This window comes from Salvelinus namaycush, chromosome 31, assembly GCF_016432855.1.
Source record: "Salvelinus namaycush isolate Seneca chromosome 31, SaNama_1.0, whole genome shotgun sequence".
In the NCBI taxonomy this organism is placed as follows: Eukaryota; Metazoa; Chordata; class Actinopteri; order Salmoniformes; family Salmonidae; genus Salvelinus; species Salvelinus namaycush.
Window position 1 is genome coordinate 24,261,132 of NC_052337.1, and position 23,152 is coordinate 24,284,283.

General features: G+C 44.9%; 1 protein-coding gene across 1 annotated transcript; it reads right to left on the reverse strand.

The window, feature by feature from the left end:
- Nucleotides 1–7,239: 7,239 nt before the first annotated feature.
- Nucleotides 7,240–11,598, reverse strand: LOC120026433 (neurofilament medium polypeptide-like). The gene is made up of 5 exons (XM_038971293.1): nucleotides 10,555–11,598; nucleotides 9,413–9,537; nucleotides 8,430–9,220; nucleotides 8,227–8,360; nucleotides 7,240–7,761 (listed from the first exon to the last, which is right to left on the reverse strand). Exons 1-5 carry the CDS (start codon nucleotides 11,596–11,598, stop codon nucleotides 7,240–7,242), a joined length of 2,616 nt encoding a protein of 871 aa, XP_038827221.1.
- Nucleotides 11,599–23,152: the final 11,554 nt, after the last annotated feature.

Below are 23,152 nucleotides of genomic sequence, written 5' to 3' on the forward strand. Positions count from 1 at the left end.
TGATATAGAGTGCCTTCGGAAAGTATTCAGACCCCTTGATTTTGTTAGGTTACAGCCTTATTCTAAAATGTATTTTTTTTAAATCCCCCTCATCAATCTACACACAACACCCCATAATGACAAAGAAAAACAGGTTTTTAGACATTTTTGCCACAAAAATACAAATAAACTGAAAAATCACATTTCCATAGGTATTCAGACCCTTTACTAAGTACTTTGTTGAAGCACCTTTGGCAGCAATTACAACCTCAATACTTCTTGGGTATGATGTTACAAGCTTGGCACACCTGTATTTGGGGAGTTTCTCCCATTCTTCTCTGCAGATCCTCTTAAGATCTGTCAGGTTGGATGTGGAGAGTTTGATGCACAGCTAATTTCAGGTCTCTCCAGAGATGTTTGATCAGGTTCTGGCTCTGGCTGGGCCACTCAAGGACATTCAGAGACTTGTCCTGAAGCCGCTCCTGCATTGTTTTGGCTGTGTGCTTAGGGTCGTTGTCCTATTGGAAGGTGAACCCTCGCCCCAGTCTGAGGTCCTGAGCGCTCTGGAGCAGGTTTTCCTTAATGATCTCTCTGTACTTTGCCCCATTCACCTTTGCCTCAATCCTGACTAGTCTCCCAGTCCCTGCCACTGAAAAACATCCTCACAGCATGATGCTGCCACCACCATGCTTCACCGTAGTGATGGTGCCAGGTTTCCTCCAGACGTGACCCTTGACATTCAGGCCAAAGAGTTCAATCCAAAGAGTTCAATCTTCAATATTTTATTTCACATTTATTGAACCAGGTAGGCTAGTTGAGAACAAGTTCTCATTTACAACTGCAACCTGGCCAAGATAAAGCAAAGCAGTTCGACACATACAGCAACACAGAGTTACACATGGAATAAACAAACATACAGTCAATAATACAGTAGAAAAAGTCTATATACAGTGTGTGCCAATGAGGTAGGATAAGGGAGGTAAGGCTATAAATAGGCCATGGTGGCGAAGTAATTACAATATAGCAATTAAACACTGGAATGGTAGATGTGCAGAAGATGAATATGCAAGTAGAGATACTGGGGTGCAAAGGAGCAAGATAAATAAATAAATACAGTATGGGGATGAGGTAGTTGGATGGGCTATTTACAGATGGGCTATGTACAGGCCCAGTTATCTGTGAGCTGCTCTGACAGCTGGTGCTTAAAGCTAATGAGGGAGATATGAGTCTCCAGCTTCAGTGATTTTTGCAGTTCGTTCCAGTCATTGGCAGCAGAGAACTGGAAGGAAAGGCGGCCAAAGGAGGAATTGGCTTTGGGGGTGACCAGTGAGATATACCTGCTGGAGCACGTGCTACGGGTGGGTGCTGTTATGGTGACCAGTGAGCTGAGATAAGGCGGGGCTTTACCTAACAAAGACGTAGATGACCTGGAGCCAGTGGGTTTGGCGACGAGTATGAAGCGAGGGCCAGCCAACGAGAGCGTACAGGTCACAGTGAACGGTAGTATATGGGGCTTTGGTGACAAAACGGATGGCACTATGATAGACTGCATCCAATTTGTTGAGTAGAGTGTTGGAGGCTATTTTGTAAATGACATCGCCGAAGTCAAGGATCGGTAGGATGGTCAGTTTTACGAGGGTATGTTTGGCAGCATGAATGAAGGATGCTTATTAAATTAAATTTGGATTGGAGATGCTTAATGTGAGTCTGGAAGGAGAGTTTACAGTCTAACCAGACACCTAGGTATTTGAAGTTGTCCACATATTCTAAGTCAGAACCGTCCAGAGTAGTGATGCTGGATGGGCGGGCAGGTGCTGGCAGCGATCGGTTGAAGAGCATGCATTTAGTTTTACTTGCATTTAAGAGCAGTTGGAGGCCACGGAATGAGAGTTTTATGGCATTGAAGCTCGTCTGGAGGTTAGTTAACACAGTGTCCAAAGAAGGGCCAGAGGTATACAGAATGGTGTCGTCTGCGTAGAAGTGGACCAACAGCAAGAGCGACATCATTGATGTATACAGAGAAGAGAGTCGGCCAAGGAATTGAACCCTAAACACCCCCATAGAGACTGCCAGAGGTCCGGACAACAGGCCCTCCGATATGACACACAGAGCTCTATCAGAGAAGTAGTTGGTGAACCAGGCGAGGCAATCACTTGAGAAACCAAGGCTGTTGAGTCTGCCGATAAGAATGTGGTGATTGACAGAGTCGAAAGCCTTGGCCAGGTCGATGAATACGGCTGCACAGTAATGTCTCTTATCGATGGCGGTTATGATATCGTTTAGGACCTTGAGCGTGGCTGAGGTGCACCCATGACTAGCTCTGAAACCAGATTGCATAGCGGAGAAGGTATGGTGGGATTCGAAATGGTCGGAAATCTGTTTGTTAACTTGGCTTTCGAAGATCTTAGAAAGGCAGGGTAGGATAGATTTAGGTCTGCTGCAGTTTGGGTCTAGAGTGTCTCCCCTTTTGAAGAGGAGGATGACCGCGGCAGCTTTCCAATCTTTGGGTTTCTCAGACGATATGAAAGAGAGGTTGAACAGGCTAGTAATAGGGTTTGCAACAATTTCAGCATATCATTTTAGAAAGAGAGGTTCCAGATTGTCTAGCCCAGCTGATTTGTAGGGGTCCAGATTTTGCAGCTCTTTCAGAACATCAGCTATCTGGATTTGGGTGAAGGAGAATGGGGGAGGCTTGGGCAAGATTCTGTGGGGGGTGCAGGGCTGTTGATCGGGGTAGGGGTAGCCAGGTGGTAAGCATGGCCAGCTGTAGGAAAATGCTTATTGAAATTCTCAATTATAGTGGATTTATCGGTGGTGACAGTGTTTCCTAGCCTCAGTGCAGTGGGCAGCTGGGAGGAGGTGCTCTTATTCTCCATGGACTTTACAGCGTCCCAGAACTTTTTTGAGTTTGTACTACAGGATGCAAATTTCTGCTTGAAAAAGCTAGCCTTAGCTTTCCTAACTGCCTGTGTATATTGATTCCTGACTTCCCTGAAAAGTTGCATATCACGTCGGCTATTCGATGCTAATGCAGAACGCCACAGGATGTTTTTGTGCTGGTCAAGGACAGTCAGGTCTGGAGAGAACCAAGGGCTATATCTGTTCCTGGTTAAAAAAAAATATAATGGGGAATGCTTATTTAAGATGATGAGGAAGGCACTTTTAATAAAGAATAACCAGGCATCCTCTACTGACGGGATGAGGTCAATATCCTTCCAGGATACCCTGGCCAGGTCGATTAGAAAGGCCTGCTCGCTGAAGTGTTTTAGGGAGCGTTTGACAGTGATGAGAGGTGGTCGTTTGACCTCATACCCATTATGGATGCAGGTAATGAGGCAGTGATCGCTGAGATCTTGGTTGAAAACAGCAGAGGTGTATTTGGAGGGCAAGTTGGTTAGGATGATATCTATGAGGGTGGAACTAAATGGTAGGTTAAGGCATATTGAGCCGGGCTATAGGCTCCACAGTGAAATAAGACAATAATCACTAACCAGGACAGTAATGGACAAGGCATATTGATATTAGGGAGAGGCATGCGTAGCCGAGTGATCATAGGGGTCCAGTGAGTGGTTGGGCTGGCTGGAGACACAGCGATTCAGACAGCTAGCAGGCCGGGGCTAGCAAAATAGCAGAAGGTTCTTAGAGGGACGTCTCAACGGAGGAAATTATGATTTAGCCTCTGCGTGCGGTGACGTCGATAGACCAGTCATGATGGATTAGTAGGGTTCCGAGTAGCAGAGGGGTCCAAGTCCAATAGGCAAAATAGGTATAGTGGCCCAAGAAATTGGCCGATGGATCTATTCAGCTAACAGTCCAATATGCTCTAGACAGCTAGCGGGCCCCGTACCGGCAGTAGAAGGGGTCCGGGTATTGAAGCCCAGGAGTGGCTGATGGGCCTCTTCAGCTAGCCGGGAGAATGGGCCTAGCATGGGCTAGCTCCAGGCTAATTGGGGCTTGCTTTGGGACAGACGTTAGCCAGGAGTAGTCACTCGGATTGCAGCTAGCTAGCTGCGATGTTCCAGGTGAAAGGTTCAGAGCTTGCGGTAGGAATCCGGGGATATGGAGAGAAAATAGGTCCGGTTTGAGTCGCGTTGTACAAACTGGTGAGAGCTTTCTGAGCTAAAGGTTAGCTGACTACTAGCTAGTAGCTAGTGAGCTGGCTAGCTTATGTTGGGGGATTCCGGTTCCGAGGTAAATAAAAATACTTTAGAAAAAACAGATCCACACCACATTGGGTGAGGCAGGAGACTATTTTGAAGTTGAGGTTTAGAAAAATATAAAAAAGATATGCGAAGAAAAATATGTAAAAAGATATATACATGGGACATGACAAGACGAAGGACAAAGACGTCTGACTGCTACGCCATCTTGGATTCACAGATAATCTTGTTTCTCATGGACTGAGAGTCTTTAGGTGCCTTTTGGCAAACTCCAAATGGGCTGTCATGTGCCTTTTAATATTGAGTGGCTTCCATCTGGTAACTTTACCATAAAGGCCTGATTGGTGGAGTGCTGCAGAGATGGTTGTCCTTCTCGAAGGTTCTTCTATCTCCACAGAGGAACTGTGGAGCTCTGTCAGAGTGACCATCGGGTTCTTGGTCACCTCCCTGACCAAGACCATTCTCCACCGATTGCTCAGTTTGTCCGGGCGGCCAGCTCTTGGTGGTTCCAAACTTCTTCCATTTAAGAATGATGGAGGCCGCTGTGTTCTTGGGGACCTTCTATACTGCAGAAAAGTTTTGGTACCCTTCCCCAGATCTGTGCCTCGACACAATCCTGGCTCAGAGCTCTACGGACAATTCCTTCGACCTCATGTCTTGGTTTTTGCTATGACATGCACTGTCAACTGTGGGACCTTATATAGACAGTTGTGTGCCTTTCCACATCATGTCCAATCAATTGAATTTACAACAGGTGGACTCCAAGTTGTAGAAACATCTCAATGATGATCAATGGAAACAGGATGCACCTGAGCTCAATTTTGAGTCTCATAGCAAAGGGTCTGAATACCTAAGTAAATAATGTTTTCTGTTTTTTATTTGTAATACATTTGCAAACATTTCTAAAAACATGTTTTCGCTTTGTCATTATGGGGTATTGTGTGTAGATTGCTAAGGATTTTTTTATTTAATCAATTTTTGAATGAGTCTGTAACGTAATAAATTGTGAAAAAAGTAATGGGGTCTGAATATTTTCCGAAGGCACTGTATGTCATAATCTTTTTTTAATGTTAGATAGAATATTTTGTTATGAAAGTTTTAGGAACAAAAAATAATATGTAACACCCCAGGTGTTTTCGTGCTTTGTGGCATAGAATCAGACCAACTATCCCTCTAGCATTATAATGTGGATTCATTCACTGTGAGTGAGTGATAGGCTACATTTCAAAGAAACCTCTTCATGGAATTTTCCTGAGATAGTCGCTGTCCATTTTCCGGTGGTGCTGAATTCCAAGTTACAATCGGGTTGCTGTCTGCTTTAATGTTGCTAAATCTCCGAAGGACCTATCACTCATTTGTTTAACTTGTCATGTAAAATACTTTGAATGAAATATGTATAGTTTAAAATCATGTTTAACAATGTAGTTGATGTTGTTCTCAAATAATGGAGCTATTTGCTGAAACACTGCATAAACATCTCTCAATCAAAATACAGTATCTCATATTACTCTCTCATGTTCACTGTTGTTTTAATATTATTTTACTATCCTAATTTATTTAATATTGTTTTACTATCCACATTTATTTCATATTGTTTTACTATCCTAATTTATTTCATATTGTTTTACTATCCTAATTTATTTCATATTGTTTTACTATCCTAATTTATTTCATATTGTTTTACTATCCTAATTTTTTTCATATTGTTTTACTATGCTAATTTATTTCATATTGTTTTACTATCCTAATTTATCTATCTTAATTTTATATTTGTTTATCTTAATTTTATATTTGTCTAGAAATGTATTGTTTTTATCTTTTTATTATTTTATTTATGTAAGTGAAGTACTTTGAATTGCATTGTTTTTGGTAAGAAATGTGCTATGTAAATAAAGTTTGATTTGATAAATCAAGTGCTATAATAAAATGCTATTTGCATGAAAATGCCATGGGTGCATCGTTTATATTATGGTTGGTGGCTCATTCTTTGATGGTATGCACATATTACAGTGTAAGTTTAAATATCTGTAGAGGACAGCCTCTGGATGGTGATGTGGTTTTGTATAATTTCTAGGCTACAAAAGATCATGAAGCATGCAGTCCCACCCCTATGAAAGCAGGTGAAGAAATAGAATAGTGTGCATGTTGGGGTGAGACAGCTACTGTAAATGAACAAGTGAAAGGACATGACAGGACAATTGCATAAAGGAACAAGAGACCATATTTGTATTTCAGTATGACATTTATTGAGCAAATGCTGCTGGGAAATAGTTCATGATGAGTAAAGACATGGGATTGCAAACTGTAGCACCTCATTTATGTTCGCTATTTAAATTCAAGTCCATCCTATGCATACAAGAATGTATGTGTGCGCATTTACATATTTATTTTCAATTGCACTCATTAGGTAAACATAATAGATACTGATAAAACGCATGTTTAAGGCTCAGAGTTTCTTCAAGGTTCTTTATGCTTTAGTTGCTTCGGGTACTGTATGTTTATGATCATCAGTACATTGCACCATCGTCTTTCTCATTCTTCACTATATTGTGTTGTAGACGATTGTATTTTTGGCTCAGTTGGTATCTTCACATAAAAAGGCTAGTCCTTTTGAACATGTATCTCTAAAGTGGACCCACCAACCCAGGCACCCCTTTTGAATTAACATTTGAATTAACATACATTTCTATCACTCTCCCACCCACATACAGTATGCATCTAAACTGTAACCCTTCCATCCATACATACAGGTTAGAGCGGAGGGGACTCCCTCCCTGAGCTAGCATGCAGACGCTCCCACCCGTGAGCCCTCCCGTGAACTGCAGGGGAAAATAAAGACAATTAATAATCTGTCCCACTACCACATTTTCCTGATATAATCTGCAGCAAAACCCATTTAAAGCTTTCTCTCAACATGCATTTTTTAAACTTTAGCTTTGTCACATCATATGGCTTCTCTCGTTGCTTTTCTGTATGTTTGAGAGTGGTTATCTTTATTACATCGCTCTAGCTCTATGATTTCTTTGTTATGTTAGTTCTGGGGTGATTGCTTGTTGTCGTGTCGTCTTTGTTCCTCCTGAGTGGGTTGGATGGGGCGCAGTTACTCAGTTTCAGTCACCACCTTGACGGACTGGGAAGAGTGTTTCTCCATCTTCTTGCTGGAGACTGTCTTCTCCTGCATCACATCCTCAGACTCCTTCACAGTCTCGGTGACAGTGACCGATTTGGTGACATGCTTGGCCCCGTCCTCTCCAGTGGTGATGGTCTCCACCGTTTTAGTGATGACCACCTTCTGGTCCTTTGGATCATCTTTCTGGTCGGGGTCATCTTTAGTGGGGCTCTCGTCCACTCCATTTGAGATAACATCCTTCTCCTCTGCCTCTTTCCCACCCTCATCCTTCTTGTCCTTGTCCTCTGGGGCAGTCTTCTCCACATCTCCGTTCATGGCTGCGTCTTTCTTTTCTACCTTCTTCTCTTCCTCTGAATCACTCTTTTTGTCTACTTTCTCTTCTGCAGCCTTGGGGGCCTCTGACTTTGGAGCTTCTGGTTTGGGGGCCTCACCCTTAGGGGACTCTGCCTTGGGGGATCCTAATTTGGGGGATTCCGATTTGGGGGAGCCTGTAGGTTTTGGGGATTCAGATTTGGGGGAGCCAGCAGGTTTTGGGGATTCAGATTTGGGGGAGCCAGCAGGTTTTGGGGATTCAGATTTAGGGGATCCAGCAGGTTTTGGGGATTCAGAAGTAGGGGATCCAGCAGGTTTTGGGGATTCAGATTTAGGGGATCCAGCAGGTTTTGGAGATTCAGAAGTAGGGGATCCAGCAGGTTTTGGGGATTCAGATTTAGGGGATCCAGCAGGTTTTGGAGATTCAGAAGTAGGGGATCCAGCAGGTTTTGGGGATTCAGATTTAGGGGATCCAGCAGGTTTTGGGGATTCAGATTTAGGGGATCCAGCAAGTTTTGGGGATTCAGATTTAGGGGATCCAGCAGGTTTTGGGGATTCAGATTTAGGGGATCCAGAAGGTTTTGGGGATTCAGATTTAGGGGATCCAGCAGGTTTTGGGGATTCAGATTTGGGGGATCCAGCAGGTTTTGGGGATTCAGATTTGGGGGAGCCAGGTTTTGGAGATTCAGATTTGGGGGTTACAGCTTTGGGGGATTCATTTTTGGGGGATCCAGCTTTTGGTGACTCAGACTTGGGAGACCCAGCCTTTGGGGATTCAGCTTTTAGGGAGTCTGGCTTGGAGGGCTTTGGGGCCTCAGATTTCTGGACCTCAACTTTTGGGGCCTCACTCTTGGGGGATTCTGTTTTGGGAGACTCTGTCTTGGCTACAGCTGCCTTCTCATCTGTTTCGTCTTCTTTCTCATCCTTTCCTTTCTTCTCATCTTCCTCATCCTTATCATCTCCATCTTTGGATCCTTTGTCACTACCTGCATCTTCATCTTGATCATCACCCTTCACTTCTCCCTCTCCCTCTCCTGTCTCCTCTTCTCCTCCGCTTCCCTCCTTCTCTCCAGCCTTCTCTTTGTCAGGAGAGGCCTTTGATTCTGGGGCTTTAGAGCACAGGACTATCTCCTCTAATTCCCCCTCTCCTTCTCCCTCATCACCACCTTCTGTATCATCTCTCTTCTCACCCTCATCCTCACCCTCTTCTCCTTTCTCACCCTCTTCTTCTTTTTCTCCCATTTCCTCTTCATCGCCACCTTCTTTGTCCTCCTCTTCCTCCCCAGCAGGTGTGCTGGAGCTAACTTGGGCTTCAGTGGAGGCTACAACCTCTTCTGATTCACCCTCTCCCCCTTCTCCCTCTTCTCCCTCTGCTTCTTCTCCTCCCTCTTCTCCCTCATCCTCTCCGTCATCTGTTGCCTCTGCCTCCAGAGAAGCAGAAAACTCCTGGGCCATCTTATCCAGGGCCTGGTCCATCTCATCCTTCTCATCCTCTACCCTGGTCTCCTCGATGATCTCCTCTACAAACTTATGCTGAACTTTCAGTTTGGGAGGCTCATACTTGGACTTCTTAGAGGAGGTGACGGTGTGGCGGTAAGGGAAAGTGCTAAAGTGGGTCTCTTCACCTTCTAGGAGTTTCCTGCAAGAACAGTAGAACATGAGATATAGTTTAGGCCTAATATAAAAATGTAGTTTCTATATATAAATTAGATCTTTATGTTTTTATTAAACATGATGAATTAGCTATTTTGTTTTGAAATGAGTAAACATATATTTAAAAAAAAGTTTTTCCAATGTTAGGCCTAATTAGCGCTCTGTCGTCGCAGTGTACCTGTATGCAGCAATCTCAATGTCGAGGGCCATCTTGACATTGAGCAGGTCCTGGTACTCACGCAGATGGCGCGCCATCTCCCACTTCGTGCCCTTGAGCTCATTATCCAGCTGGTGGATGGTCTCCTGCAGAGAACAAGACCGAGAGACACAAGCTGGTTAAGAGCTATTATTTCTTATGCCTATATGGAACTCTGAAATAATACTTATGCCTATATGGAACTCTGAAATAATACTTGGCTATTTATTTTTGGTGTAGGGAGGACACATTTCTCCATAAGGACACTGCTTTCTAAACATCATAAGAAAACTATCAAAAATACAATGTCATATTTTGTGATCCTGGTAATTACTTCACAAGCACATTTAAACTTGTATAGGCCTACATTTGAAACAGCACTTTGAGATTCCAATAAAATATAATTGCAATAACAATTGAAATTGTGAAGTCCTCCTGTCTCATTTATGAAAAGTGAAAGTGCAAATAATTGGATAGGTTGGACTGTTGTTGTGTTAAATAATGTATTCTGACGCAGTGAACAGCACTGTGTTTCAAGGGCCCGGAGTCTCTGGCTCAGCAACGAAAAAATAATTTAAAAAAACAGTCTGCTGCATTATGTCTTCCCAACCCTATAATGTCCTGACGTGCACCAAGTGTCGCAGCTTATGCGTAGCCTAATGCTCCAACATTTGGAGATGTTAAATCGGTGTCCATAAGATGTCAGCATTGTGCCATTTAGGCTATCTAAAGCAAAAGCGCAGACACCACCATTGTGCAGAGTTTATAGCCTAGTTAAAACACATGCATTTAGGGCCCACATAATAAAAAATTTAGTTCGTTCAAAATCAAACTAATACAATATGTGGGGACACAATGCAAGAGTGTGTCTTTCTCTCTATCAAAGTAGGGGACTCTCCTTATAAGTAGACCTACATTTAAAATAAGAATAAAAACCTCAAAGGTGTCGTGATAATATTCTCAATTTAAAATCAACGAAAAACATATCTTATTATATAATTTATTCTCTCCACTACATTGCTTCTCTTTACACAAAGAATACAACTTTATAGAATACGTCACCATTACGCCTGTGGCTGGGGGTTTCTGTATGAAAATAATGCCTAGAGCGGGTCTCATCATACCTGCAGGCTGGACAAGTCGCTGTTGTGTCGGTCCTCGATGTCATTCAACTGCCTCTCCAGTGACTCCCTGGTTCCACGGACGGACTCTAACTCCACGGTCTTGGACTGAAGCTGGCGGCGGTAGTCTGCTATCTCATCACGGGCGGACTTGATTGCATCTTTGTTTTGTTCCGCAGCATCAGTGAGCTTGGAATAGCGGCACATGAACCAGTCCTCCACCTGCTGCAGGTTCTGGTTGGAGTGGCCCTCGAGCTGGGTGCGGATCTCCCGGAGCGCCTCGGTGATGTCCGTCTTCTGGATGTCTTTCCTCTCCATGGTCACCTGCGACGCCTGCACCTGGGCGAACAGGTCGCTCACCTCTTCCTCGTGGTTGTTGCGGATAAAGGCAATCTCGTCATGCAGTGACTGAACTTTCTTCTCCAACTCTGACTTCACCAAATCAGAGTCGGTCATATCTTTTTTCAACGCCCGGATGATGCCTTCCGTTTCATCCCTGATGCGGGCTTCCTCATCAAAGCGGTCCCTAATTCTCTGGATGTCATCCTCGACGTGGTCCGTGTCGAGCTGGATCTGCGCTTTATCGTGGTGAATCTGCTCCAGCATGGAGCGCAGCTCCTGGAGTTCCTGGTCGTATAAATCCCCTAGCTGGGATTGCGACACCTGCTTCTGCCGCAGCGTCTGGATCTCCTCTTCGATCTGGCTGTTCTGCTGCTCCAGGTAGTGCACCTTGTCGATGTAACCGGCGAAGCGGTCGTTGAGCCCCTGGAGCTGCTCTTTCTCGTTGGAGCGCTTGTAGTCTCCGTTCGTTTGATTGAAATCAACGCTGTCGGCGGAGCTGAGGAGTGTGGAGCTGTACGCTCTGGCTACCGGCATATTGACGGTCCTCTTGTAGGAGGAGGTCATCGTGGAGCCCGGGCTTGCCCGGGACCAGGACTGAGAACGGAACCCGCTGGAGGGGGTGCCAGTGGAGCGGCCGTAGGTGGTCCTACTATCCATACTTCTCCTGAATGGACTCCCTATCGTGTCCACCGGGTGGTAACTCATCCGGCCAGACCAGGGGTTGCGTGTGCAGATGGAAGGGAAGGTGTGCGAGGTGGAGGAGTATGGCGAGTATGTGTTTGCAGGTGCGGGGTGGATGGCGCTCACAGCATTCTTAGTCTCACCGGCTGTCCTTTATATAGGAGAAGCTTATCGCTAACAAGGCAGAGGCTGTTTTTACTGGCCCATTGATCGAACGAAGGGGGAGGGCCATGTCTCAACCCTTCATACTCTATGTAAGTGAAACACTACTTGAGTGTGTGAGGGTTCGTGGGTGGCCGTTTGAAAAGCAGAGGAATGATCACACATAGGGAGAAAAAAGGAAATGGGGTGATTATCATTAGGATGTTTGGGATAGCCTATGTGTCCTTGACGTTAATGTGTTTATCATTTGTCTCTTGTCACAGAGGGAATATAGAGTTTCCTCCAAATATTGAACATTAGAATAAGAGAGAAAATTATACATGCATCTCTGCATTTGCTAATTCAACCAGCCAACGTGCAGCATTACTATGCATGAAAATATAACTTATGGAGCAGTTCAATGACCCATGTTAATTATTATTTCCCCTATTATTAGTTAGCAAAAAAGGTTATACCAGAAATGATCAATTTACCGATGCAATTTAGAGCGATAACAAGATCGGCACCATGGACAGCACCAGTCCGCCAGAATCCAATATCAGCGCCATGGACAGCGTCTTAATGCAGCAAAACACCATTACCGTCCTTTTCAAGTGTTTGAAAAGTGTTGAAAATGTTTCTCTCAAATTGAACAGAATGATTGATCATTAAATGAATTGAATTAATAATGTATATTTGCCTATGAACATGTGCAAAGCCGAACCAATTTCCTATATTGATGTTTTGCTTGTGCTAAGTCTTCAATAATAGGTGATTGATTACTTCTTGACAGGAAACCTCCCAAGATCAAAGGGATTACCATCAGTGACCTACCGATGAAGTATAAAGTGAGACTACCATGAGGGGGTTTGTTCAATCAATATGATGCATTTATGTGACCACTTGCTACTTTCAGGAAATGTTGAAACATTAATCATAGTTGTAGTTATTGACAGCTATTGGTATAGATTACAGTTATGATCAGCCTGTGCTTATATGCAAGTAATTTACCCCATTCAATAGTATATATCACCTTCATAATGCATATCATAATATGTTATGGACAAATTTGCCCTTTTATTTGAAGCCATTTCAAACCAAAGCATTTCTGTAGTGATGAAGAGGCATCCAAACTGCAACATTGTTTTCTTCTATAATTACATTCCTCAGAATGGCTTTGTAACTCTATCTGTCCAACTCTAACAATGATGGGAAACACTTTGATTAATATGGTTTCACAAACAGATACAGAATACAATGCATAAGTTACAGTCTTTGGGTTGCGGATGAGAGCACATGGGATAGAGAGGCTGCTATCTCCTCCCTGCATTGAGATGCCTTCTCTAAGGAGTGAAGCTGCAGTGTTGGTTGACAGATCTGATTGGCTGCAGTCTGTTGTCAGTCTTATTGATTCCCATTCAGTCCTGCTCTACCCATTTCAGAGGTAACTAAGGTCATTGCAAACCCTGCAACTGATGCAGGTAATGCAACAAAATGGCTGCCTCTGGTTTTGGCCAACAGTATTTCAGCCTATGAAAACCAGTGAAAAAAAATTCAAAAGGCACTTGCACATCTGAGCTATCTTTGTTGCAGGCACATGGTAAGAATTGAATAACATGAGAAAAAATAAGAAACCTGCACACTGCTCTTGCTAGTATCACTTAATAAAGAGCAGTGACACTAGCAAGAGCAGTGTGCGGGTTTCTTCTTTTTTCTCATCCTATGAAAACCAGCAAGACTATTTTTGGCAAACGGCAAGGCTATTTTTGCCTCCCAGAACATTATTACCCACAATAAGATTTAAATTGTTTGTCAGGATTGATTCAGATTCTCCAGTCGCCTTTAAAAACCCTTGTTTTATACCACAGTTAAAAGGGAAGAATAAGTTATTCCCATCTCTGAGATTTAATTAGACACTTGTCACTTATCACCCATCTGTATTCTGTTATCTCACTCATTGTTTTTCCATCGCAACAGTTAGCTCTGTGGAGTGAGCCCTAACGCGTTTGAGAGCTCAGACAATTTCAGATTGTGTTTATCTCAGAGAGAGAGGGAGAGAGAAAGAGAGGGAGAGATAGTTACCATGCCCCACTACATAAAAGTGATTCTCTCATCCTAACTGAATGTGTGTGAATGTGTGTTGTTGTGGCTGAGTTAACTTGAGCGATGTATACAACCCTATACTCACGTTCTCCTGGCTGATCCTTGTGACCTAGAGGACACCTGGCCTCTGTTGCCTCTTTCTCTCTCTGCTCTCCTGCTGGTCTCAGCCTTTTAAACATGTACATCACCACCAGTGGCGATTTTAGCATGTAAATCTTGGTGGGGTAAAACATAACACAACACTAAACAATACATTAATTGCACTATAACGGTGACAAACGGTGCCCACAAACTGTTAGGGCCTATATAAAGCTGTCCCAACAGCAGAGTCCCAACAGCAGTCCCAACATCGTACCACTGCTACACCTGGCTATCAACGGAGCCTTGTCTGGCAGCGAAACAGTTCATTCAACCTCATTTACTGCTTAAAAAAAAATAGTTTATATGGCTGACTTGCTTAAAGAAATATGGTTTCTAATGACAATTTAGATGTATAAACTGTGGCAGAAGGGGACGACAAGCGGATAAGAAGCAATCCGTAATTTCGATTAAGACATGAGCGAGCTAGTATAACTATCTTGATCTACGCTCAATCCCTTGCAGCACACGTACAGAATGTGCAACAGGTACTCAAATGACTACAGGACCACCATCTTTATGTCAAGGCTGAGAAGAGTGCCTTTCACGTTACTACAGTAACCTTCCTATGGTTCATGCTGACACCAGGAGGGGCCACATGGACGAAGGCAAATTTACGGCCGGGCTCAACTGGCCCAAACCTACTACCGTAAAGGAACTACAATGGTTCCTAGGGTTCTCCAACTACTACCGCCGGTTCACCCGAAACTGCAGCAGCACAACCGCTCCTCTCTCAGCTCTCACCAACCCGTACCCTCCAATGGACCGACACCGCCCTTACATTTGAGACCTTAAAACGCCTCTTCACCTCTGCACCCATCCTTAGGCATCCTTCCTTTTGTTCTGGAGGTGGATGCTTCCGAGGTCCGCGTAGGAGCGGTTCTCTCTCAGCGGGTCGGGACACCTCCCAAATTACATCTATGTGGCTTTTTTTCCAAGAAACTGTCACCCGTTGAGAGGAACTATGATGTCAGGAACCGAGAGCTTCTCGCCATGAAGCTGGGAGCTCATCACCCATTACTTGTCCTTACCGACCACCGCAATTTGGAGTACTTAAGAAGTGCTAAGAGGCTCAACCCCAGATACGCTCGCTGGGCACTCTTCTTCACCTGCTTCAACTTCACCGTCACCTATCTGCCCGGCAAGAAAAATGTGAGGCTGATTCCTTATCCCGTCTATTTGACTCCCCTTCCACTAACCCAGCTCCCGAGCCCATCCTGCCTCCGTCTTGCGTCGTGGGAACTATACAGTGGGAAATCCAATCAGCCGTCCAAGAGGCCCTACGCCACGACCCAGCACCTCTCAACACCCCTGCAGGCAAGACCTACGTTCCGGCGTCCGTCAGACCAAAACTAATGCAGTGGTGCCATACCTCGCTGAGTTCTGGCCATCCCGGAATCACCCGGACCACGGAGCTACTGACACGCAAGTTCTGGTGGTCATCCCAAACAGCAGACATCCAAGATTACATTCTCTCCTGTCCCATCTGTGCATGGGCAAAGAGCCCTCGCCAACTACCTATCGGTAAGCTCAAGCCTTTACCTACACCACACAGACCATGGTCTCACATCGCCATTGGTTTACTTTCGGATCTGCCAGACTCTTCGGGCTTCATGACTATTTAGTTGTAGTGGACCGGTTCTCGAAGATGTGCCAACTCATCCCCTTTCCGCATCTACCTAATACCATGGAAATGGCCGAGTGCACGGTCCACCATGTGTTTTGTCTGTTTGGGATCCCAGAAGACATCGTTTCGGATTGGGGACCTCAGTTCGTCTCCAGGGTGTGGCGAGCCTTCTGCGACCGGGGGTCTCCATCAGCCTATCCTCCGGATACCATCCCCAAACCAACGGGCAGACGGAACGTCTGAATCAGGAAATAGGGAAGAAACACTGCACTCACCAACCACACGAGTGGAGTCGCTATCTAGCCTGGGCCGAATACGCACAGAACTCCCTGGTGCATTCCTCACTCCATCTCACTTCTTTTCAGTGTTTTCTCGGATTCCAACCCTCCGTGTTCCCATGGGAGACCGAGCCGAACTGTGCCTGCCGTCGATGAGTGGATTCGACGGAGCGAGCAGGTTTGGGAGACCGCACATTGACACCTCCATCAGGCATACATCTGCCAGAAACGGTTCGCTGACCGGTGTCACCGACCTACTCCACTCTTCCACCCTGGGCAACGTCTATGGCTCTCTACCCGGGACATCCGGCTTCGTGACCCCTGCAAAAAGTTTAGTCCCCAGTTCATTGGTCACACCGCATCAATCCTGTCACCTGCCGTCTCCAGTTGCCCCGCAATTACCGGATCTCCTCATCCTTCCATGTGTCCCTCCTCAAGCCTGTGAGGTACAGCCCTCTCCATCTTCCTGTGGCGCACCTCGGCACCCCCCCCCCCCCCCCCCCCCCCCCCCCCCCCCCCGTTTTACGTAGACAGTGCACCGGCTTATTCCATCCAAGCCCTCCTTGACTCCAAGTGCCTGGGTGGTCGCATCCACTACTCCAACTCCAACTTGCTGTGTAATGTTTATGTCCAATGGCCGATGATCACCGATATGTTTTATCTATAATTTCTCTTCATTATTTCTCTTCATATGACAAGGATTAAAAAGGATTTGCCAGTAGATTGACGACTTGATTCATGATGATGACTGCTAGCTAAGATTTTGAAAGTATGATCAGTCCAGTCAAAGCTACTGTAGATATAACGTGATTTGACATAATTTTATCTGTGGCCAATGACCTTGAGCCTTCTTGGATGGACACTAATGTAACTCTATGGCAGCAACCAAGGGGCTTGAATTTTTGAGTTCTACCCTTAGACTCTGCAGTGACGTAGTGTCCTCATGAGTGACAGAACACTGAGCCAATCACAGCGCAACTAGAGAATATTCCCAACACCTACAGTACGCTCCTTATTTTCCTCTGGCTGCCCCACCACCACAGAAAGCACTGTGAATACCTACATTTTGGAGCTGCCTTACTCAAGAAAGCAAAAAAGAGACCATGTTTGTATGCGGCTTTATTAACTCAAATATACAGTATATATATTTTTTACATTGTCTGCAAACTGATATGTGACACGTATTAGTCGTGAAGAGGGCATGACAAAGCCTATTCCCCCTCAGGAAACAGATCCTCAAAAGGTTCTACAGCTGCAACATCGAGAGCATCCTGACTGGTTGCATCACTGTCTGGTACGGCAATTGCTCTGCCTCCGACCGCAAGGCACTACAGAGGGTAATGCGTACGGCCCAGTACATCACTGGGGCTAAGCTTCCTGCCATCCAGGACCTCTACACCAGGCGGTGTCAGAGGAAGGCCCTAAAATTTGTCAAAGACCCCAGCCCCCCAGTCATAGACTGTTCTCTCTACTACCGCATGGCAAGCGGTACCGGAGTGCCAAGTCTAGGACAAAAAGGCTTCTCAACAGTTTTTACCCCCAAGCCATAAGACTCCTGAACAGGTAATCAAATGGCTACCCGGACTATTTGCATTGTGTGCCCCCCGCCAACCCCTCTTTTACGCTACTGCTACTCTCTGTTCATCATATATGCATAGTCACTTAAACCATATCTACATGTACATACTACCTCAATCAGCCTGACTAATCGGTGTCTGTATGTAGCCTCGCTACTTTTATAGCCTCGCTACTGTATATCGCCTGTCTTTTTCTGTCGTTTTATTTCTTTACTTACCTGTTGTTCACCGAATACCTTTTTTGCACTATTGGTTAGAGCCTGTAAGTAAGCATTTCACTGTAAGGTCTACACCTGTTGTATTCGGCACACGTGACAAATAAACTTTCATTTGATTTGATTTGATTTATTAATGCCAAAATAACATGCATAACAGGCAAGCCATTAGCTAAAAATGTAGGGCTCAAAACAGGTGAGGCTCTGCCCCATCTGCTCTGAATGATGGGTTGCCACTGATCACCACACAGGTACAATTGGCCAGCCACTCAACCTTCAAGGTGCTTTTGTCTGGCACAGCTAGGGGTGGTGTGATGTGATGCATGGAGGGGCTAGAGAAAGGGTTGTTGTTTAAATTCAGTCTGGGGCTCACACGCACTGCAGAAGGCTTGGAGCACTTTTAAGTGGCACTGCAGCAGAAGCAGGCTGTGAACAGAGTGCAAGCTGCCCAGCCCAGCCTGCAGAGCTCTCCTCTTCGCATCCCCCTACTTTCCGCTGGCCACCATCCCTGCAGACTCAGCTTCAGACAGGGAGGAGACCTGATATAGATCCACTTAGATTCAAGTCTTATCTGCTATCATCACTTATCGTATGAATTAATCTGTTCCTATCAATAAAGGTATGTTACGAAGCATCTTGTAGCCGAACAAGATCTCACAAACTCAGTGCACCCTCATATTCCATTATGCATGTCTCTGCACAGTCCTTTATCATATTTGATGCATGAGTGACTACATTCATTCAAATATAGCACAGGAAAAGCACTATGAGAGTATCTGAATCCCTCTGGTTAGGAGGGGAAAGGTAAGCAGAAGAGAGGGCATTGGATATATAGGTAATCAATAGAAGTATTGGGGTGATTGATCTGCGTTTCAAAACGGAGAAACCCCTGAAGAGCTAATAGGGCGTGGCAGAGGGACAGAGATCTACAGAACTCCCAGGGTGGGAGTTACTCTACACTTAATGTTTTATTCATGTACACAGAGAGACTATGGCACATGCAGAGAGGTGAGGGAGAGATAGGCTGCGTTTACACAGCCAGCCCAATTATTGTTAAAAGACCAATAAGTTGAAAGAGATCCAAATTGGGATGCCTGTATAAACGTAGCCTATGAGAGATAGAGCGGAAGGGAGGGAGAGAGCGAAGTGGAAGGGAGGGAGAGAGAGAAAGAAGGAGGAAGAGAGAGAGAGGAGGGAGAGAGAGAGAGAGAGAGAGATACTTATAGAGATGTACAGCAGTGATGCATAGCCTATACCTTTTCAAAGCCCAGTAGACTGTGTGTGTGTATGAAGTCAGCAACATACCAACAGGGTACCGATATGAGGACAGAGAAAAGTTCTAATCACACCCATCTCTGGTCCCGTATGGAATGTACACACAATTGATGGGTTTAAAAGTGTAAAAGGGCAGTTTATTTTGCCTTGGCTTCTAATGTACATGTAGCTGTCTATATCTTTAATTAACCTATTTTTTTTACGAGTATCCATTTCAGACTTTTTCTTTAAAGAGCCTATCAATTTGATAAATGAAAAAAGGTACTGTATTAGCATAAAGAGAAAAATGACTTCCTTTGTCAGTGCTCCCATATAGAGACAGATGTTTTATGAATAGGGAGTTAGCGATCAATCAATCAATGTTTGTGTGTTGGTACGGTGTAAGGAATGTTCATAGGTGAATAGGGAAGTGAGACTACGTGTAATTGGAAATTATATTGAGTGTGTGTGTGTGTGTTATATGTATGTGTACGTGCGCTGCAGGGGTGGACTGAGTTAGAGGACAGACACGGTCTGATAGGTGGACAGACCATCACAGCCAGAGCCAGCCATACAGGTTGTTCAAAAATACCAGCTGGAGCATCGCCCCCTTTGTCCTCTCTCTCGCTCTGTCTGTGTCTCTTTCTCGGTCTGTCTCTGTCTCCATCTCCGCATCTCTCTCTCTAATTTATATCCCTTTCTCCTTCTCCACCAAACCCCACCTTTATCTCCCTCTATCCCTGTCACGCTTACCAGCTATCTTGCTCTCAGTCGCCATCCTTTGTCCTCTGTTGTTCACAATGATAACATAGTTGCTTGTCTGTCAACTCAGACATGTGTATCCATCTGTTTGCCTGGGCATACTTACCCTTAGTGAGCAGCTTTGTTGCCATAAAGGTTTCCTTCATTGGATTTGGTATATAAACTCCATCAATATTACCCCAGTAGGTTGGTATGTCCTGTTGCACTTCAGGACTGGATGGTCATGTTCTGAAATAAACCTCAAATATCATCCCAATTCTAATATCCCAACCACCCAGTTTTGTGATGCAGGTATTGGCATCATTGTAAAGGTAAATGTCCTAGTTTTATAAATCAACATAAATATGTAGTACATCTCTGAGGAACATATCCAACTTAAATAATTGATGTGAGTTGTGAGCAAATCTGAGCAGAGCTGTGAGCTGAATGTCGTAGTGAATATCATAGATAGGCGTGGCTGGTTATTGCTTACTAGTATGGGGAGAGAGGGACGTAACCTGGGATAAGGCGTGAGGCAGCACCATACTGAACTGGAATGGGGTGTGTGTGTTGGGGAGGAGGGGGGCGGGGGTGGTTGGAGAGTCAGAAGCTCTGGGGAGCTGAGCTGTATGCAGGGTGAGGGTGGGGAGGCAGTGATGATGCCATATCGAGCATTTGGGCGGAAGGGTCCATGGGAAATGAGAGGGGAGGGGTTATCCAGGATCTGCAGTTTATCTGCAATGCATCAGCAGCTCTCTCTCCCTCCCTCTCTGAATGTGTGAGTAGCATAAGGCCGATGCAGCACGTTGACGTTCTACTCTAGATGGTCCTCTAAGGATTTAACCACACAAATGAAACCGTTGCCTAGTTCCCATCCCAGGGGAGGACTTTTCAAAACGGAGAAAGTCTTGAAGTGTTGCTTCACTTAGCTAGTAGTAAAATAGTATGTTGTATTTAGACTGCCGTACCAGGCACATCCATCCAGCGACGACAACCTTGTGTCATTGTGAACGTTTCCATCCCAATAACATCCATATCCCTGCATGTGATAGAGATGGAGCCCTTCAGCCAACCACCCATATCATATCCACAGAGATTATTATGACCCTAAATAATATCTTTATGAGACACTCAGCATGGAAGCCATATTGAAGCCGCCTCATTGACCCCCTTTGAAGGAGCTGTGGTATGGTTCTTTGTCCTGGGAACAGAGATGGCATGGATGTCACGACTTCCGCCGAAGTCGGCCCCTCTCCTTGTTCGGGTGGTGTTCGGCGGTCGACGTCACCGGCTTTCTAGTCACCACCGATCCATGTTTCATTTTCGTTTTGTTTTGTCTGTATTACACACACCTGGTTTCAATTCCCATATCATGTTCCTTATTTAACCCTCTGGCATACCTTTCTGTCCTGTCCATGATTGTTGGTGTCTTAGTGGTTCGTGTGTTTTGTTATTCTGTCTGTATTTTCCTTATTGGAATATTGGTTGCCTTTTTGTGAGTAAACTCAGTTGTTTTGCTCAAACCTGTGTCCTGCGCCTGACTCCGCTACATCTCTGCACCCACTCGCTGACAATGGAAGCCTCCAACACCCATAAGGACATGGGAATGACACTCCAGGTCATTACGCCTAGCCATTCTACAGATTATTTATCCAACTCACTTTAGATGTATGTGTCTGTACAGCACTACAGTAACGCCCCATTCCGTCTATGGAACCCTGGCATTGAGACCCCTTGTTTGTAGTCGTAGCCCACCATGTGAAGTGCTGAAAGGGGCTTTATGGGATCTTTGATGGGGCTATCCTTTTAGCTGCCTATGCTGCAAGGAGTCTGTATCAACCTGAAAGTCATGGTTACTGAGGAAACAGAGAAACATATTGAGCTACAAGCACGCACGTGCTCTAACACACACACACACACACACACACACACACACACACACACACACACACACACACACACACACACACACACACACACACACACACACACACACACACACACACACACACACACACTTTCAAACTGACAAGGTCTTGCCCTGATGCTGAGGCTAAAAGCATTGTGTGCTGATGTCAGCTGTATTTTTCATCAGGGGAGGATGTGAATGGCTGCCCAACCACCAGCAGAGTGAAAAGATTAACCCTACAGTGTGTGTGACTAGAATAGAATATGGCTATAATGCATTCACATATTATCATTTACATCTCCCCAACTCTTGCATATTTTTTCCATTTAATCTAACCCTCTGTCTCCCTCACTCATACTCTGTGTGGGTGTATCTCCTCCTCTCCCTCCCTCTCTATCCATCTTCCACTCCTCATCTTCCGGCCTCTCCATTCGCCTCCATTTCTCCTCTTCTTCATGTCACTCTTCCCTCTACTTCTATATTGCTCTGTTATTTCTGGCAATTTGCTGGAGATCAGTAAACTGACACACAGATTTTTCTGCAGAGTCACCCATCCCCCGACTCTCCTCTGCATTCCCCCTCCCCTGCACCTCTTTCCCTCTCCCTCTCTCCTGCCAGGTTTGTGTCTGTACTCTACATTCTAGATCTACAGGACAGAGACAACTTTAATTTAAGGCCCAGCAATTGATGATCAAAAGCGATTTGACTTTGTCATAACCTTCTTACAGTCTGGTGTCAGACACTCTGGGTCAATACCAGCATGAGACAAACCCATATGCTCTATCTGTCCATATTTCCTCTAGTTGTGCTGACTCTAAACCAGACTCTGAATGAGTCAATAGTAGCACACAAAGATACAGCTCTTTAGGAGTTCATTACATCTGAGTGTCTTTCTGTCTGTATGTGTGTGCATCTCTCTTTCTGTATTTATGTGACTATTCTGTGGACATGCATCTGTCTGTGTCAGCATGTGCTTCGTCTGTGTTTTTATTTTCTGCTGGAAAAGCTGTGTGATGTGTGCTGGCATTGCTCAGTGTGAGTATATTTTGGTGGGTAATGATCTCTTCCAGATGTAACACGCCCCTGTGTGTGTGTGTGAGCCAGCCTGGGACACTGTAAGACTGCAGGTAGCTAAGGGTGTGGTTTTTTCCCTTATTGTGTGTGTGTGTTTTGTGTGTGTGGGTGTGCGCGCAAACCATGAAGCCCAACTCTGGAGGGAGGGGATTCGTTAACAAGAGATGAAAGAGAGGGAAGGAGATTTAAAGCGTAACTCTCAACCCCAATTTCAGCCTTTGCCCAACCCCTTCAAATTCTGAAAACATTTATTCAGGTGAGAAGTTGTGGTTAGGGGGAATTGCTCATCAATATTACATTTGTTACGATGGATGTAGCGACGAATATAAAAGTATAATCCTCAATTGGCAACTGGCTTTCATGTGAAGTTCATCATAATTGATTTAATCTGTAGCCTAATAAACTGCATGCTTTACCGACGAGTCGTAGAGGGAGTACCACACAACATATCATCGTGTGACTCCATGTTTACTTCGATTTGATGGTTATTATATCAATATATGCGCATAAAAACGTGTCCA